This window comes from Dufourea novaeangliae, unplaced genomic scaffold, assembly GCF_001272555.1.
Source record: "Dufourea novaeangliae isolate 0120121106 unplaced genomic scaffold, ASM127255v1 scaffold172, whole genome shotgun sequence".
Taxonomy (NCBI): Eukaryota; Metazoa; Arthropoda; class Insecta; order Hymenoptera; family Halictidae; genus Dufourea; species Dufourea novaeangliae.
This window is the reverse complement of record NW_015374058.1, coordinates 2578391-2599613: the sequence shown is the minus strand read 5'-3', so window position 1 is coordinate 2599613 and position 21223 is coordinate 2578391. Positions and strand designations below refer to the sequence as shown.

General features: G+C 38.7%; 1 protein-coding gene across 1 annotated transcript in view; it reads right to left on the bottom strand.

Annotated features, from left to right (window-relative positions):
* LOC107190032 (neurogenic locus Notch protein-like) overlaps positions 1-19186 on the bottom strand; it is a 220560-nt gene extending 201374 nt beyond the window's left edge. Inside the window, exon 1 of the mRNA XM_015578747.1 lies at positions 19096-19186. Coding sequence (XP_015434233.1) covers positions 19096-19186 — 91 coding nt within the window. The remainder of the gene's footprint in view (positions 1-19095) is intronic.
* Positions 19187-21223: the final 2037 nt, after the last annotated feature.

Genomic DNA, 21223 nt, shown 5'->3' with positions numbered 1-21223 from the left:
TTACAGTTTGATTATCCGCTGTGTTTGTCTGATTCAGTTATATCAAACGAATTCCTTTTATCCAAATTGGAAATAAAAACAAAGAAACAACAGTCTAAAATAATTTTGAATCTTGAAGAATTACCATAGCTATTTCCAGTGTTTGTATAATTATCATGAACAATATATCACTTCAGAAGGTAACTAGTTTCAATTATTGCTGATAGGAATCGTAAATATCATACGAAAAATTGCTGTTTTAAATTTCAATTCGAAAACTTGGGACAAACCGCGTATGTTCATACCTGCTGCCAGAGACAACCGGTCGACAATATGCGCAAGAGAGCATCACGTGTGCATAAACGGCTGCCCTTTGAGAGCCAAAAATTCTCGCCGACCTGGCCAATTAGGTGAAAGAACCGGACTTGTCGGTTAATTAGCTTATCCCTGCAGCGAAGGATGCAGAAACCTGACCGATAATCCTCGCGAAAATACTGCAACGTTGAGTGCATTAAGTTGAGACGTACAGAATGTCGTTCGAACAGTCTTCTTGAAAAAAGTACACTAATCGAACTACAATACAACAAGTACGATGTTCTACTAAATTTAGAAACGTAACACAAGGTATACTGCGGAATTAAATTCCTCAAAGTCCACGCGATCGCGGGGTAAAACAATGTTTAAAACATCAGACTGCTTAACGGACCAGCTCCTAACGAGAGTATCCGTCCGGTAACAACTTCGACATACGAGTGAAAAATAAACGATAAACACGGGTTATGATTAATCGAAAAGAAGGCGCGAGCACCAACGTGGTCGGACCGGGGTGGAAGGGAAGAAGGGTAATCGATGGCAAATAATTCTTGACACTCGATCTCGGGACCGCAAGGGGAAACGGCAAGAAGGGGCATTCGTGACTTTGACTGCGGCAACAGACACGAATGGTTAATTATTATCGCGAGTAGTCGCTCCGAGGCTGGGAGGATAAGAAGGAGGGAGGATCGACATCTTGTGGGGGGGAAGGAACAAAAAGGATGAAACGCCAAGAGAAAGGTGTTGGAATACGAATATACGTTGAATCGTGGCAGAGACGGTTCAAGGATCAATACATACACGTGTATATTATACGTGTGCACGAGGTTCGCTATGATGCGCGACACCGAACCCACACCTTCCTCTCCCTTTTCCATTCTATCCCCCTTTTCCTCTATCAGTGTCCGGTCTCGATGACCCCAAATACCGAGGCGCGATTAACCTTTACGCCGCCGAGAGTATCCCTTTTGGGACATTGACAAAACTCGAAAATTAGCGCAGTTCATATACAGGGTGTCGCAAAATTGAGAGTATCCCTTTTGGGACATTGACAAAACTCGAAAATTAGCGCAGTTCATATACAGGGTGTCCCAAAAAAAAGGTGTAAGTCCTTGAAACGGGTGATTCCTGGGGTGATTTGAAACATCTTTTTCCTTAGCAAAAAAGGTCTCCGAGGCTTTGTTAACGAGATATTAACGAAAAACCGCGACCAATCGGAGCACGAGTCTGCCGGTTGATCTCCTGCAGTAACGTTGCCTACGTGCTACCACGGGAGCTTAGTCGGCAGACTATATCTCGTTAACAAAGACTCGCAGAATTTTTTCGCTAAAAAAATTATTAACTTATTTATATCGAAAAACCATTAGAAGATATTTTAATTTAAAAATGACTCACGACGTCTATGGACGTACTTGTGAGCACCAACTTTATGACTGAACATCGTACTGCTAGTACCACTTTCCCATTTTGAAATTAAAGTACCTCCTATAAACTAATGATTTTTCGGTATAAATAGGTTAATAATTTTTACGGGGAATGACAAGCAGCATCGATCAATGCATTACAAAATATATGGTTCCGTTTGAAAAAATAGAGTTGACCTTCATATGTCCTCTACCCCTCCACTTACAAAAAAAAACTATCGATATCAAATTATGCCCCCGTCGATACCATTCAACTTTTATTTGAAACACTTTCCGGTATAACAAATAATTTCAGAGTTATTCGAGGGAATCCATTTAAATGCGACAATCTGTATATACATACCTACAGTTTTTACCAAGATGAATACCTATTTCGTTAAAAAATGCCGGCAGTCTAAAGGTTAAAGCGGACGATTCTTTCGTGACCGGCGAACCCGGAGAGCCACCGGCGATATAAATGTCCGTACGTGTATGCGAATGAAGATGGCAAAGTAATTGCACTGACATAAGAGAAAGAGCAAGGACCGACGAGGCAGCGCAACGAGTTATCCAGTGAATTTCTCTTTGGCTGGTCCCGACGCGATGGCGAACGTGAATGAACGGCGCACGGCCGGTTCATTAATGCGGGGGTAGAGCCACCCGAATTCATTTACTCGGGAGCCGTTTTAATCATTCGTTTTCGCGGTGAAAGCGACACGACACGGAATTGACTGCCTTTACAGTGCACTCTGGGAAAATGTAATATGTACGAATATACTGTTCTAATGATAATGATTAGACTGCGGATTTTATGCATTTATAGCTAATACAATAGAGTAATATTTGAGTAATACAATAGAGAAAGAACGTTGGCTTCAAAAATTACTTTAAAAAATATAATTTTGCATAAAAATCCAAATGTTTTTCTAGTGTTAAACATTTCAAGAGATTGAGAATAATATAAAATTTTTATCGAACCTTTGTTAAATTTCTTAATTTATTAAATCTTGCAGATTCACATATTACAAATGCATAAAATCTACAGTTCAGTATTTATTAAGCGTTTTATGAAAGTAAGGACTGTTTCAATAAATAACTATAAGAGGCCCTCAATCTTTTTTATTCCTATGCTTTGCGAAAACGTCGTTTCAGTCAGCATTGCCAGTAACACCGTGCATATCGGGTTGCCAATGTATATTCCGAATATTAAAGTTCGTATGAGGAATCGTATTCCGAGCTCACCTGAACTACGTATCAACGCAAAAGGCATGGCGCATGTTACGTCTACTTCTCCGATTGCTTTATCGAATGTCTCGTTGATAGTATGCCGATTAAAAACCGACGGTATCAGAAATCGGTGCACCATTGAAACAAGACGAATTTTTCAGGCCAAAAGAATGTCTTCAAAAAATCACTAACGTATTGTAATTGTATTATTAATAATAATCACATTAATCCTCAAAGAGCTGACTATTTTATCGCACAGTGTAAATGTGTACTGGAGTACTTACGTCTTACGACTCATATCGAAGTTCTCACTATACACCTCTTAAAACTAGTTTCTAAAATACGAAAAAGACGTCACAGTAAAATATTTTAAACGTATAAAAAAGGAATGAACTTGTGAAATATAAATACATCATTCTTTAATGATGAACGTTATATTGCTACGAGACAAGTCGTTCTTGTGTTTCCTTTGTCATTTATTGACAACTCACTAGTGTGTTCAGCATCCAATTTAGCAGGATTTTAACGCACTTACCCCCCCCCCTCCCCTGGCTACGCCCATGGGCTTAATACTTATGAACGACAGCGTATTTAAAATAGAAGTTCAGATCTCAACAATGAACCTAAGCTTCATAGTTTTTCATTGAACAAACTACATAAATAAAATCCGTAGATAAAGAAACTTAATTCTCTGTTAGCGTTCGTTCGATCGATCTTCGAGACGAAAAAACGAAGAAACCGTGATCCCAGGGAATTCGGTCGCGTACAACTCCGCCGTCTTGCATCGAATATCAAAGCACGCACGTTATCCGGGGGATGGGGAGGGGTGGGAGGAGACGAGTCACGGTGAAAACGTCGTCGACTACCTTCGTATCTCGCACCTGCCGCTGCGAGAACGCCGAGGTATTCCTCTGCCCCGATGGCAGTCAGCTTCGTTTTTGCACAGCATCGTCCGGCGCGATCATCGAGAGTGCACCAGTCACCACGCCACCGGTCAGGACAATCGGCCGTTGCCGCAATAATTCGTCGATGACCATATAGGTAGTACGTCGGACCCCGTAGAACGGGCAGAAATAACGAGCGTGGGGACAAATTATCAAAATAATGGGAACAAGAACACGGCGGAAAAATGCTCGTACCGGCACGATGTAACGAGGTCTAAATACTGATTTCACCTGGGCTGTGTATTCTATCAGACGCACGTGTTATTACCGCGGCCGCGGCGAGTTTTAAATCGACGGATGCGAAAGAAAAAAACAAAAATTGAACCGATGAAATTGATGAGGCGGATAATTACTCCTGGCACGTGTTTCTCCTCTTATTATATTATTTCACCCGGTATCCAGTGACGATGGAAAGTTTCGCAACGGAGTCAACCGGTGTAACGTTACCTCTACGGTATCCGCGAGATGTCCATTGTTTTTTCTTTTGTTTTTTCTTGCCTACGGGAATATCGGTCTTGAAAACCAATCGCCTGATATCACGCATTTCTTTTTACTCGAGGAGCAAGATACTTGATTTGCGACTGGACGTGAATTTTTGAAGAATTACTTTACTGTAAAATGATAAAGTAGGATACACATTACGGTTCTTAAAGAAGTATACAAAAATGTTGATTTTCGGTTCCTGAATTTCATTAGATGTTATGTATTCTATTTTTGATCCTAATTCTATTGTTTCTTTATTCTGTTCAAAATTTTATATTTCATAATATAAAAAGTGGGGCGTATTGTCTATAGTTTTACCCTACTACGATATGAATGAACAAATCGATGCAATTGTTTCCTGCAGATAATTCAATTTTTACGGTGACATATAATCAGCTCTGTTGTTTGGTCACAGCAAGCAGCAAAGAGAAATTGTGGGACTGAAAAAAAGAAGGCGCGAAAAAAATAGCGATCGTATGAACGTTAAACAGGATGAAAGAACGGCGATGATAAAACAGAAACAGCGAGAAATAAATGCACCGCAGGAATCTCGGATGCAACGCGAGCGGATAGGTATGCACTGGAACACTGACGTATGAAAATGGCGTAGCCCGCATCCTGCATCCGGCAGTAAAAAAATGCACTATTTAAAGTTCCCGCAAGAACTTGAAGAATCCGTATATACGTGGAATTCGACGACTTCCTTCTCGAGAAATACGATGGACAATTATATCCTTCGACCCGACTTCCTTCTCCATAGAAAAAAAAGAGACTCGTGTAAAATATAATACATACATATACGTTCGCAGTCAACGTTCTTGATTACGATATTTCGCGAAAAGGAGACGTGAAATTCCACAAATTTTACCAATCAATCTTCCCGACACCTTCTCTTATTCTTATTTTCACGTCGTTGACAAATAGAAAGTGTTCAGAAAATAAATACGTAAATGTACACTACGACTCATACACGCGAGAACCGATAATTCTCCCTCGAATTTCGAAATGATTGCGCCTTTTGACTCGAATTACCGGTACTAACAGCTCGTAATTACACCAAACGAACTGGTCGTAATATGCGTGCAAAAGTGGAACACGTTGCATATGGCGCAAAGTTTCGAAACGCCGATTTAAATTAATTTTTTCGCGTAAACAAAAAATTTGCATCAACTTCGTATCACAAGCCCGTCTGTAATACGACTCATTGATGCCCGGTTCGTGGAAATCAATTTTCTTCCCCACCCATCCCGCTGAAATTTTTACATATGTATGTACGTAGCGTTCGCCATTCCTCTGGGCACTTTCGTGTGGTATAAACGTTTCGAGATCGAGCAACGTTTCACCGTTGGCATGCAGTTGCATTCGCAGGCTGCCTCGACATACTGCTCACCCCACAAACAGTCCAGCGCACCCTCTTCTACCGCGTTCTGTCACGCTCCGAGACCTATCGGAGACGCACCTGGCAATCGATAATGGTACAAAGGTACCCGTAGACCGAAAACGGACAACTGGAATCTAGAAGGGAAGTGAAACTTGCACGGACGAGTTTATAACATTCTGCGACTGTTCCATCTGACATGGAATTTTACCCTGTGCTCTCACACGTTTAACCGATAATGCTCTCTATTTCTGCAATCCGTTAATTATTTTCTTCTTTGTTTAATTCCATTTATTTTCAGGTATTTTGTATGTATATATGAAACAGTTACCATAACCATTTATGAAATGAAATATAACGAAAGAATTATACATACAATTGGCTGTATCTTGAGGATTATAATTAACGCTAGAACTACCAGCATTGAGTGTGTACTAAGTTAACTTGTAAAATAAATATAACATAAATTCCGGGAAAAGCATTATTAAAACTCCAGTAATTGTAAAATAAGAAACCTGCAATCTGTCATTTTAACGGGTTTGGTAGTTTTAATGTTAATAGTTTACAGTCGGTGATTTGATATCTCATAATAAGTAATGATTAAAACCAACACTTTTGTTTATATTACTGATACAATTTATTCAATACTTTTGAAAAACAAAATTATTTCTGTAAAAATTAAGTATTACTCTCAAAGATATTAATTTTAACCATTCTAATGATGTGCGCAACTGAAATTCCTTCAAACATAAATCACGTCTCTAATCTGCAAGTCTGATGAAAGAGATGAGAATATTTTTAAAATAAATTCAACGAAATGTGAAACATAGAGTCCCAGTCTTGCAGAAAACACTTCCCGCCTTTCTCAAAACTCAACCAATCCAACACGCGGACAGATTAAATTATACCGTGCTAACTGATAAGTCATGTTCCCTCTCGACCAACCCAAAGAATTCTAATTGATAAATACACGGAACGGTGGTTAAGGTGGGCTAGGACTTCCGGAAGATCAGCCCACGAGTTCTGGTCCCTTTAACCAATCCGCAAGACGTTAATACCCAGAAAACCAACTCGCAAGATGCTGCTAATTTTTGGCAAATTATCGAAATTCAGTGCAAATTCCAGGGAAAATGTTTTCTACACTTTGGGCTAGAACTGTTCAGAATTCTTGGACCCTTAACAAAGAAGAACAAGATGGAAAGTTTAAGGATCTACCTTTCCTTGTTGCATATAAGTTTTAATTACTCTTATTGCCGCAACAAACAACGTTCTTCAATCCCTACAACTAATTCTTTAGTTTCCCATGGAAGTAGGAATGAATAGGTATTAGATATACCGTAAAGACTGATTAAGAAGGTATTAAAATTATTATAAAAATAGAAATTTAAATAACCTTAATATTTCGCATATTATAAGTAGTATTGTAAAGCAAAAAATATATATTCATACATAATTGACAAAAACAAGTAAGTTAACACCCTAACAGTAAACACCCTAGGTCCAAGGTACATAGGGTGTGTTGCACCATGGACATAATTGCCGTTTTTTCTTTAATCATTTATAATTCCAATAAAATATATCGGCATTATTCCATAAAAATTAAGGTATGTGTCCTATTAATAACTAAACTATTAATGACTAAATATACAACAGGTTCCCCAACGTATTTGCCGAAACACTTCAACAGTGTTGCATCTTAAATCTCTTCATTCACCGTGTAAACACCTTTCCGTAATGTGCGCGCAACGGTTCGCGTTTACACGGTTCGACGCGTCAGCGCGCACGGCTGCGATCAAACGGCGTAACGCGTCTCTATCAGTGTAATTACACGCGCGATCGTCGATAGGAAAATTCAAAAGGTTGGCCAGGCGGTGTGTGCGCGACTGTGACGAGGGAGGAGCGAAAGAAGCGCTGTGGATCGCAGCGTGGAGGATGAGGAGGTGGAGGCGAGCCAAAATCATCGGTCCAACCACTCGTTAGTTCCTCCAGGCACGAAGGAAGGAGAGATGCACGAGTGGTCGTGATGATTGATGTCGTGTCGCACATAATTATTGCCGGAAAAACAAGATGGAGCGACTCGGAAACCGTTTTGCGGGATTTTCTTTCGCTTGCTTGCGTCTTCGCTGTGGGAGTCGTTATCGCCACGGAATTCCGTACGAATGTATTGTTGCATAGCGAATCGCACCGTCTCGCGTAAATTGAATAGCAAGGGAATGAATTTATGATTCAGAATGTGAAATTGAATTTCGAATTGTTCGACCTCTGTTGAGATGATAAATCATAGAGAGTACGGAATCCACTGGCAAGTTGATGCTTTTATCTCTAATAGAGCGCTGGTTCTTTAGCACCTTTTCTACCGAAGAAATGAAAAATAACTTTACGCGATAACTGTAGTTTTCCTGTAACTCTGTCCGAATTAGATATCGATTTATTTTATTTTTCTGAGAAATATGTGGCACAAGAAGAGTTGTAAAATGGGATCCACATTTTCTCATACATTGAAGTACAAATTGAAACCTATGGACTGCATATCCACGTTTTTAGACAACACAGATGTTTCGAACAAGCCAATAGGGATACAAAAACTAATCCGAAATACGTAAAAAAGAGGAGAAAACGATTAATAGACTGTGGATTTTGTGCATTTATAGCCCATAGGGCTCTGTAAAATAAAAGAAAAATAAAAACTTTCATCAGATGCAATGAGTTTTCAATTTTATTCTTAACCCAATAAGATAAGTATCTTAAGGAAAGAAAGAAATTCCTACATTTTCTCTTGTCTTTATGAATTACTTTGAAAGTGTTATTTTGCATAAAAACCCTTGATCTAGTAACTAAGAAACAAGTTATCTCCATAAGAACTAGGATCACAATATGATAAGATAAATAAGATAAAAAAAAAGTGCGAACAAATTGCTTCGACACGAGCGCGTTAAATCCTGGGAATCCTGCGGGGACTCGTGCCGTTTGGTAGCAGAGCGTGGGAGACCGTCGACCAACCGCCGATGGATGTTGATTCAAGGACCATTACACAATAGCAACGTATATAGTATGAATGTGGATTTTAGACGAGAAAGTCACGTTTTCGTGGAACGTATGGCCTGTACAAGCGACGAAAAATACAAGGGGGAAGGATCACGGTTCCCAGAAAACTCACGCGATATCCATACACGAGCCACGAATGACAACTGTATCCAATTAACAAGCAGAGAAATTAATTCGAAACGCTGTGCTTAGCGCCGATAAATCTAACCGTTCTTACGATCCTTTTTACGTATAGCAATTACTACGATGTAATTACATTTTCACGAGTATTGAATCTTTATGACCCAATTTTCTATGACTGTGGTTTTTTGCCAAATGCAACGATGAATGCACTACGATGCATGTGCAATTTGATGTAAAATTAAATTTTATGGTATTTAATTTTTTCTACGATTTTATAAGGTATTTGGAATTGATAGTACAAAGGAAACGTTAGAGCAACGTTGAAGAAAAAGGTACACCTGATCAAAAAGCTTTTGTTTCTTTAACACTGCTACAACTGTACACTCTTTTTCGACTTAATTTTAATCTCATTACTTCAGAGATATTCTTAGCTATGAATGTGTAGCTGGACTAAAAGGGTGTTAGCAGAATTAAATATACATTTTATGAACTACATACTGCACATCGTAGGATGTAGGACAAATGTAAAGACACGGACAAATAAATATTTCCCTCGCCATTACTTCTATTCTATCCTCCATCAAGTCAAGAAGTTTTACTCTCTTATTATTGAAAGTAATCGGTATATTATATGTATAGATATAAACTACTCATTACCTGTTATAATTATGGAAACTTCATACTGTTTTGCTCATAGACCCTAGATAACCTCAACCTATGTTCTCATAATAAAAACACTTCATACCCTTCTATTCCAAAGGTCAAGTCTCACCTACACACATACACTCTTGCTCATAAGTACTAGAACACTTATCGAATATGCTGTAAATTGCCAAAAGTCTGAAATAAATATTATTTAGAAGATACTAAAGTTGGATGAACACCGCTTATGCTACCGCAAAGTAACAGAAGTGGCCTAAAATATATAATTTTTACGAAACATCACACTTTCTTCATACAGACCAGGTGCCCTAACATTTACGAACGGTAGTGCAGCACAATGCTGTGTGTGGCCCTCAATGTTCCACTTCCAAGAGTTTCTCCCATGTGGACACGCGGCAAGGAAAGTGCCGGAGTGACCTTTCCAAGTAAAAAAATCCGTCTGAGATACAGATACGGGGGTAATATTCAGTCACCGATCCAGCAAAAAGCTAAATGGATCATCTGGTGGCCGGTTCCTGCGGCCCAATTAGAGCGAAGTCACAGAGAATCAACGTGAAAGCGCGTGACAACGCGCGAAACGATGCGTTATCATACGCAAAGATCACGAGGCGACCAATTTGTGGGAGCGAACGGTGGTTGATAACTCGCCGCCACGGTGTGCTCGACAGCCGTGAACACACACGCAAACCAATTCACATTGGTTTAACTAGTGTGCACGTCAGGTGAACGTTGTATAGGTGCAGAGATCGTTGCAGCGCACGGAGGACCCTGTTTCTGTGAATGTGTGTTTATGCACCCACGAAGAAGTTCAATCGAAGTTCGCATCGCGCGCGCTGGGACTCTGTAAGAACGCCGTTTCTCACTTACAAATTGCGAAAGACTCTATACCAGGCTGCGCGTATCCTTCCTTGTTATGCGCGCGAACGCCAGCAGGGGAGGGGAGAGTGACAGCGAACGCCCGAGAAGGGGTTGACGTAACTTCCGGAAAATTCTCCGTGGTAGCAATTAACTCCGAGCTTGAGCATAATTTTTTAACCCTTTGCGGTCCAAAGTATTCTAGACATTTCTACTAGCACAAGTGTCACGTAACTTCATATGATTTTAATAACTATATTGGATAATCTATTTACGATATTAAAAAGCATTCGGATAATATTTATGAACATTACAGTTGTAAAATTGTACACAGATATATCGGAGATCAGTAAAATATGAAGTTGTTGCAGGAATATTGAGTGTCGAGTGAACGTCGACATAGGACCGCGGAACGTTAACCCTTTGACAGTCTGATAAAATTACAAATTGTGGTAGGAAAAAAGGTATCGATTTTATGCGTTTTTTTAACGTATACAAAGGTCTGAAATTGAGTATTGTAACTCACTCCAGCTAAACTGTAGATGGATTAAGAGAATTTTACTTGAACGGTTATTTTAATTAATATTTGTAGTATATTTGAGTTAATATTTCAGTTATTTCATTTGTTGCGTATAGACTTCAGATGTTCTTTTCAGATCCGTCTCTTATTTTAAATTAAAAAAGAAAACAGTTTAATTAGATACAGTTTTTCTTCCATGTCAATTAAGAGATTTGCTAAGTTTTTATTCATATGAAAACTGTACCAATTACTGTGGAATTTTCATTTCATGGTGTTTTACACACTTTCATTTGCCATGAATCCGTAAAATCTGCGGTCTATGTGTCTTGTGTATTACTTACATTAGTTGTTAGTCTTTAATTGTAATTATTAGCAAATTTTGAATACTTATTTAAGTGAAGCATAATCTAAATAGATAAATGTTAAAGTAACCGAAGTTCTCTGATTTATTATCCTTATTACTTTTCCTTTATAACCTTCAGTTTTCTAATATTTCCATTGCGTAATAAACTGTAAAACTGTCGTACAATTCTACTGAAGATAATTCTGTGATAAAGAAAATACAAATTTAACAGTAGATTAACAATTTGCTTAAATGATAAGTTTCAATGAATTAGTCGGACAATATGTAATTTGTATTTCAAGTGACAGCATTGAAAGTTATTTTATCAATTAATTGATCAGTATTAAAAACGAAATAAATACATTGGTTTGTTAAACTCGACATCGTATCGATGAAAGAAATGAAACGGTGCGTTTAACGGAACGTTTGCCGCGTAAGTGTGGCTTTCGATTGTTCCGTCGCGTGAGCATGTAATACGAACCAACAAGCGTGTCTACGAAGGGGTTCTTGCTTTCGAGCACAGGCTTCGCTGACCGCGTGAAAAATTAATGAAAGCATCGTTCCATGATGCTAATTGCAAAATATTCTACTTGTCCGTGGACCTACTAATGCGAACGCCGCTAGAAAAAAAATTACTAATGGCCAATTATACAATCACTAGACTCTAGATATTTATAGCTATTCGCATGTTTACGGCTAACTTTATAAAAAAAAAAACAGTATCAAGGAAGAATTTAATTAATATTGAAGGATTTATGAAATGTGTTAAGTCATACTGACGTACTTCCTTCACTATTTTACATGTGTATATGTAGACAATTAATAAAATCCACTATTTAATAACCACATCGATCGTTACGTTCAATTCAAAAGTCTCAATTCCCTACAAAGATTAATAAAATATGTATTTTATTTTCAATAATCCATCCTTTGATCCTAACTTTTGCGAAATAGTACATGAAAATAAATTTACATCATTTATCGTTCATTTGGGAAACAGGATAATGTAGACCTTGATAGGCTACATCAATAAAATGTCATTTTACTAATTTCTTACATTCATTCTTTTACCGATATCCCTTTGTAAACAGATTTTGTATGTCTTTATTGTAATCACGTCCTTGAGGCATTTTAACCACCGGCATATAAACTTCTTTTTTATGTAAATTTACTTTCATTGGTACTGTTAAACATTCAGAAAATGTACAAAAAAAATTATCGAATTATCGTTTTTATAACTTTTCATATTATAAAAACACTTCCTGAATACGATGATTCATTCTACGAGACGAACAACGCGACACGCCAAACACTGTCGACTTTTTGCAATCGAAATTAACCTGTCGGTATTACTAACACGTTATAAAAAGACCAGATAGCTGTAAAAGTCCATCTGCAGAGACAAACCGGACGGCAGATATATTTCATCGCGCTATTAACCACAACAACGCCAGACGGTTCGTAAATGCCAGCTCCTAATCGAATAAAATATCTTTGCTTGTACCGGGCACCGCGGAAACTTCCAATGTTTTTTGGTAGACTGTAATAAAGCAATTTCATAAACAAAATAATCGAAACTATGGAAATACCTAGAATGTTTTATTCGTTAAATAATCATTTAACCCTCATCCGTCCCTTATTTTCCCAACTTAATTTGTCAAATAAACATAGTGGTACCAATTAATATAATGAAGAAATAAATAGTGAAATTTGCAAATTCTTTAAAAAAAGAATTCACGGAAGATCAGCTAAATTTACCTACAGATGACAGAATAACATAATTTCTTAACTATTTCATACATCTATACTGCGTGGCATAACTATGAAACCACCCTAAAATTTGCGATGAAAATAAAAACGAATCAAGTATGCCATGTCTGAAATCTGTATCCCTTAGAAAAAATGGTTTGTATTTACTTTAACCACAGTATATAAGGGTTGAAAATTTTAGGGTGGTTTTATAGTTATGCCACGCAGAGTATCTGAAACTTACGAGTTCTTTATTTCGTCCAGATCCCTCTGTAAATGGTCAGAAGGGCCTATATTTCCAAAAACAGGAAAATTCTACAGGTTTCGTACGCCCAGGTTCCCATGACCGTTCGCCAGGGAGGAAAGTTATTAGTTAGCCGACGATTAGCCGCGTGTAAAGCATTCGCTTTACCGCCGCGTTCATTGCCATTTATCAGGCAAAAGAGTGACTGTGTACACGCTCTTACGCCCGCGGTGAACGGAGTGAGACGATGAGAAAGAATCGAATGATTAATAGATACGATCGCATTGACCTAAGGTAAAACAGGCCTCCCGCGTATATTCACGAGGGGTTCCCCCCGTCTTGGGAAAAACGCGGCAGTGTCGACGATGGAATAAGAAGAATCGTTGTCCATGCTTGTACCGCAGGAAATAATCGGTTCACGGAGGACTCGAGGCTCTCGTCCGCATGAAACCGTTTCCACGTGTCCCCGCGAGAAAACCGCTTCACGGTGGTCTTCTCGCCGCGAGGACAACCGCGTCTCTTTGGTCGCACTTTTTTCTAACGAGATGCAACAGTTTCGCGTGTTTTTCGTCGGCGACCTGGGGGGAGAGATCTTACGCGGCGATTGCGAATTAAAAGGAATCTTTCGCTTCCGAGGATACCGGTTAATACTTGTGAGAACGCGCCTGGAGGCTGCGTAACTCTTCGTTTGCGAAGTTCGCGGAGTCACGCCGAGAATGCACCTTCGGGGAGACTGAAGAAGTATCCTGGGATATTGAAACGAAAAGAAGATTGGATATCGGACCGTTGGAAGTTTACTTCCATTGCTTTTGGTTCAAGGGAGTGTCTGCGATAGTGAAGATAAAAAATGCAATGAAATCAATTCGAATATCGAAATAATCTCGTTGGCCTTTGTGGGTGTTGGCAAAGTGAAATTAACGTAAATTCAAATTTTTCATTCTAATCACAAACACAGGTGACAATTATAAAAATATGATTGGATTGTTTACAAAATATAACCTCGAATGTGGTGCGATAGAATGGAATTTCTGCAAACAACAGGTAACATTTTGTAACTACTTCGAGAGTTTTATTAAAACGTTAATTTGGCATAAATTTCAGTAACTCCGTGACCAATTGGTAGGTCTTTCGCTTACATCACGTTTTCCCCTAGAGGAAGCCGAGTTTGCTCGTCGGTGTACAAGCTCTCGAGAAACTTTTATATTCCCCCAGTCCTGTTCGCAAAAATTCTCTTCTCGGCGAGCTTCTTGGAATCTACATACTGTCACGCAGGATAGATCCTTTCGTGCTTTATAAGGGCTCGCGGCTGTCCCGCCGTTGACTGACGGCACAATCCTCGATCCTTGCGCGATACTGAGGAGCACTGCGGATCTCTGTACGACGTAACTGGCAGGATGGAAACGAAAGAACGGAAGGAACGGATGGACGTATGTACGTACGGTAGCGAAGGTCCTTAATTATGCGGTTTTACGCTATGCGCCAACAACAGGATGAAAAGGGACGACCAACGGGGAAGGGCGGGAAGGGAGTTTAAAACGAATGCAAATGTCCGTGTGGCCTATAGGCCAGGTCGGCAACGGGGAGACAGAGATCTTGCCCTTTTAGTTACCAGATGCCGCGAGATACCAACTGTATCTCTCGTCTTTTCTCGATCTCCTGCTTGACAGAGAAAATGGAAGGATCGAGGAACAGGGGAAAAGCATCGATTGTCCATCTATTCCGAGGCAACGCGTGACTCGAGTAGTCCTTCACCCTTTAGCAGATTAGTACCTGTGAGTCTTAAAGATTCGCGTCATAAGTAAGTACTCGTGAGAATAGCATTCTGCGAGTTCTATCCTCGAAAGTAAAAACTACGACTACAACTGGAAAATAAGCTGTTGAAGAATTCGTCCCGGATCGATGTGTAGTACAGAGCAATTGTCAAGACTAACACTCTCAAGTCGATATGTAGCATTAGCCTATCGTAAATTGGATTTTCAATGTAAAGATCGGTGGTAGATAAATATATTTCGCAACAAAGCTGAATAGCAAATTAAATAATAAATGTGAAAATAAACTATCTGTGACACTTATTATTATTGAAATAATATTAAGTTAAATAAAGGAACAAAGCAAATAATAGAATAAAAATTTGATTCGAATAAGAGTATGTTTCGATAACGCCCAACCCAGGTCTAATCTGATAAAGCAATCTAAATATTCCAGATCCAAAAGAATATTTGTATTTTCTATACATTTGCTTCACAGAAAGCAGTACTTTAAGCAGTGAAAAACTTAAAATAAATTCGATAAGACCGTGTAATTTTTCAGTTGCACATCTATATATTATAACTTTGAATTCAAGAAAAGAATTTTATCTGCTGACAAAGCATTTGACAATCTGAATTTTATTCTTGATATGTAGATTTAATGTTTTTCTCCCGGTTTCATTATGTACTTTTGGTTAGAAACAAATGAAATCCAATTATGAAAGGTTGCACGTCTATTTCTACGATATTTTCGCCGAGAAATACTGACTAATCGTCAAATTGTGACCTTTATTGGGGAACGGGTTCCCTCCAGGTGAACGGCGAGAAAGACGCGCGGCAGACTTTAGTATCATTGTGCACGCGTTTCTCAAGTTGCACCGGTGTGCATGCACGTGTGCACGGGAGGCTCGTGTGGCCCCTGAATCGATGAAAGGGAACGAGGAACCGGTTGCAGGTCGATCGCACGTCGGATTCTAAGTCACGGCGGCGGTTTCGAGTGTCTTTGGAGGGCTAGAATGATAGAGACGAATGGAATTCCAGGACGTAATTATTTGTCGCTCGAAAAGCTAAAAGCGAATGGATCTTAAACGACTAAAGTGCTTTTAAAAATCCATACACGGCCTATCGATTTAATGTTTCCAGGCATTTAAATCTCTATATTTACACAGTAAGAAGAAATAGTTTTAGATGATCGCCTCAACTACAGGTCACTTTTGACTCATTCATTTATTATTCTGAATCTGTGAAACCTATAAATCAATATAAACAAATAGCTGAAATATTTATGTTTTTCAATCACATTCTGGTCTTCTATTCTCGGAAATACTGTGTTATCTAGCCAGAATTTAACACGCTCTTAAGGGATATAGTTGATTCTAGCGGATTGATAGACTAAATGAATTTTATAATGTTTAATGCCATTTTATTAAAAAAAATATTTCCTTCTTTATAATTTCCCAATTGAGTATTCTATTTTATATCTATCATTACGTTTCTAAAATACAAACTTCTTATTCCCATGTAAGTACGCAAAAGATTTTGGAGCATTTAAATGGTTTAATATTTTAATTTCTTATAGGGAAACTATATTTATTCTTTATAATGCAAATACTCGATCAATTTGATAATTTTAATAATTCCTAGGGAAATCGTGATTTAGGTTTGCGAAAATGAACGCGATAACTTGTATCGGAGCGCAGGAGACGCGTAGTTTTGTGTGAAAGCACGTTAACGCCGGGCGAATCGTTTCCTAAGGAGAGAGAGAAGAGAAAGCCTGAGAACGTAAGAACAGCGAGCGTCTGGAGAACTGCCGCCATGCCGCATTCAGAGTATCTCAATGCAAAGTAACAGACTCGAGGCGAGGACCTCGGTCTGCTCTCGGAAGCGACTGCCAGACCGCCTCAATCGGAGAACATTCCGGAATATCATCCGCCATTGAACCGCCTTTTTTTACTCCCGGACTAACGTCGCTCATCTTTTCAAAATTAAAGACAATTAATAAAAATGATTCCTTTCCTGTTCAACCAACGCTGCACTAAAAATCACAATGAATCATTAACAACACCATCTTTCTTCCCCAACTATTAAAAATTATAATTAAATTATTCATGTCATAGAATGATTGTTATTGCATATAAAATTTTTTAAAGATCTATCCTATCTTTGAAACTATCAGTCTGAAATATCTGGACTAAAATAATGTCTAAACATAAGAAAATGAAAAGTTTTATAAGTGTTGATCAAATTCTCAGTACACTTTTTTATTCAATTACAACCTTTGGTAGAACAACTAAACTGCGTAACTCGTATCTTTGGAAAGTACTCCATAAACACGTGAATTTAAATAAAAATCTGGAGTCTAGTTATTGCACATTAGCACAATCATTTTGGAGTGTGACAGTTTTGTAATTTTGGAGTATCCTTCGTGTGTTTCATTGAATCATCATTTTTTCTGTACGTATAGTTAATTTATGTAACATACTCCAACACTGTCTAAAAATTATTTATTACTTTGTACTACAACAAATATTTTGTCTAACAATAATAAAAAAAAATTCTGAGTACTATTGAGAATAAAATTCGCAAAATTAGAAGTCCAGACTAATGTCAAATGTCTCTCCTGTGTGTCGTAAATTAAGTTGAAACAAGTTGGAGACCCTTGCGCAATAATATTAAACAACTATAGACTGAAGTTCGCATTTGTCCGCGCGTCACTATTATCTAGTTTTGCTAACTTTCTTTAGCCGCCTGCTTTGTACCGACTGCACGTTCTTCCCGCCTAAGTACTCATTGGTCTGAACCGTCGTTACGTCACCACCCGCCGGAGATTTATGCGTTGTGGAAAAGTGAAAATGAAAATTCACGACCGTAAATATCCAAAAGGTCATAAAACGCTCTACGGTGCAATTTTCTAAAATAAATACGAATTTACATATCTCACACTTTACACGACATTACTATATATAAAAAAGTCACTAAAATTATTAACTTCCTAACAACAGTATATTCGTAAATTTCTTTACATCAATTATAAAAGATACAATAAAGAAAACCAAATACTGTTTTAATGTAAATTGTTCTGAATAATTATACTTAATTTAAAAGAACAATCATTATTTAAATTTTATTAAAGAAATAAAGATTAAATAACTATTATAAAGAGGCCATTAATATTCCGAGAATTGAATACGTTGTTCCTGTGAAGCAACCGGTAGGTATAGAAGAAAGGTAAACGTAAAACTTATCCCTGCAGGTAAAAAATTTCCGTCTGGGGAGAAAAAAACTAAGCTGTTATTTGTGAATAATGTCGAGAGGAAACGGGGACGCGAAATGCTGGTTCGGATGTTTACGTGCACACGAGGGAAGAAAGGCTCGTTTCCTGGAAAGCGGGGTTGGGCACCTGTCCCTCAGGGGTTGTCAATGTTCGCGCGCACGCTCATGAACATTATCGAAATTGAGCACCACTGTGACAGTAACATAACCACGTGTATTCAAGGAGACCAGCACACATACGTCAAGAATACAATGGGAATAAACGACAGAAGAACTTTCTTCCCAGTCATGGACAACATTCAAACCTTTAATTTTATATTCAAAATGATCATATTTCAGCTGGATGCCCATAATAATGTTCCCCTATCATATGAACGTGAGAACCTATATCTCCCTAATAAATTAAAAGTAACGACTGAAGAAATGGTCGTTCGATACGTATTTGAAAAGGAAACGAAACGTCCACAGTAGACGACGACCGAAAGGTCAATATTTTCGAGACAGGTAGTATTCGAAGGCAAGCACGCCGATGTCGGAAATCAACAACGGAATACCAATTGCACGGCCCGAAATCGTTCAATAATCTTTCGACGCGTTGACCTCGAATAGCTTCAACGACATTTCACTGAGAAAATATTCAAAGGATACGCGGAACGTCAGTTAAGCGAGCGTCGAACGCGCCGGCGCTCAGCGTTGTTTCGTGACCTGTTGCCTAGCAGCGACATGTGGCGAACAACGACTTCAAACCGACTCCGAACGAGTGGCCGACAGTGATTCGAACGAGTAATATTGTGATGAACACTTACCGGACACCGTAGGCAGGGAAAGCAATAACAGCAATGGCAGGCAGAGGAACGCCATCGATGCGTAATCCAATTTTCGGCGTGGCAACAACATGATGCCGTGAATTTTATCCACACACATCGAGCAGACACACACTCATCGGGGCCCGGTTGCACACACTAGAGAGAAACCAACACTTTAGTACACTTCAGTATAAGATCCGCGTACCGTCACTTGACCACGCACATCGTCCGAAATCTATGTCACCTCCGATACGTCCAGCTAATCTGTATACACGTACACGCGAGCTAGAACGAGAAAAAAACATGCGGCAACCGTATACGAACACGACCGCGTCCGAAACACTTCTGGGATCCCTATTGTTCGCTTAACGCGCTGAAAGTAGTTCCCCAATGCGCGCGCACCTGCCTCCGGTCTCTGTATTACTACGCCGGCAAGGGATGGCTGGTCACGTGCACCAATGGGAGATCAGCTACGAAAGAATGGCGCCGCAGAACGCATTCATGCCCCATAGGAAACAGAATTTTCTCTACAGAATGATCTTAAATATCCCTTGTATAAATTGTAAATATTATAGATGTTTGGTTGGATTAAATTTATGATACTACGAGTAGTTATTATAAAAATATTAACTGTATTTTGAATAAACGTGTATCTATACAAATAAATCGTTATTAAGTTTGTGTATGTATGTTAAATTTACCGCTTTATTATTATTGGCGCGTGTAAACGACAGTTTTTGAAATTGAAATAGTGGCATCGACGTTCTTAAACATACATTCATTTATCCTTGCTTGCTAATATATTTTATTATGTTATGTAAAGGTGGCAAATCCAATAAGAGTAATTCAATTATGTTGCGAAATCTTTCTAATGATTTTAAGATATTAAATTAGAACAAAAGGCGAAAATAAATGCGAACAAATTCTTAATTTCTATTAGTATGGCCTAGATCGCTATTAGAAAGAAGAATAAAACATAAAATTTGACAAAATGGCATCATTCATGTTGTGTTTTCGAATCTAATTTAAAAACCAGATTTTTGAGAAAAAAATGTAACTTCAAATGATGTATATAAAGTTGTAAAAATTTTAAAAACTTTTAAAATGTTTTAATTTAACAGAAGCATATATTTCAGAGCTTATATTTTCTGATACTTTCACCTTTAGGTAACAAAAAAGAAAGTCATCAGTCACACAATATAAAATATATGAAAAAATAATAATATCGGTCAACTTAACATTTCCACACTTACTTATTCTGTAAACACCTTACATTCCTGCATGTAATTACGTACTCCTTTCCCAATAAAAAATCGTATTGTTGTTTTGCTATCGTCAATATGACACGAATCATTGAGTAATCCGCGCGCGTAATATAATCGTAAATAAATCGGATTGTTTTCGGAGCGTTCGACAGCTGTTTCTTCGCCTCGTTCCGTGAATTCGAGCAGTGAATTCATGCGGAATCGACGATTCCGCGTCGGATTGAAATCCAACACCGTCGCGCGTGACGGTTCTCTAGAATTCAGCCGGCAAACGGAACGCAACGAACGCGTGGTCAGTTATAAAGTGCCAAGACGCCGATGCGTATGAGCTTCCTCGCGCAATGGCGGGGCATGTCTGATCATTAATTAACCTTCCAGCGGTTGATTGCGTGTAACGCGAAATTCATCGCCGGCGTAGCCAGCCGCCAGGCGCGGCTGCTGCCTTAACGAATACAAATGCGGGAATTATAATTCGGTGCCATCTCTCCTTAAGCCCATTCAACGGGCGAAGCCTTACGGATTGCTTTCCCGTTTGTGTCCTAAGCACGCGATACACACGTGCGAAAAAAAAAACGAGAAAAAAAAATGTCAATACGCGGCGATCGTTAGTTTTTATTAATGAAACTATTAACCCTATCATCGAACCACAAACATCTGCACCGCGACGCGTTGTCGAGCAGAAAATATTGCACAACCGAGAGAGCAACGGTGTTATTTTTCACTGACTCGATATGGATCATTGGTTTCTTGATCAGTTGGCATTTTTCTGGGATAGTTAGAGACGCAAACGTGTACTGTGTGTTTTAGAGCGTTGCGACCAAAGTGTAGTAACGGGAAACGTGTGTAAAACATTTTATAAGTAG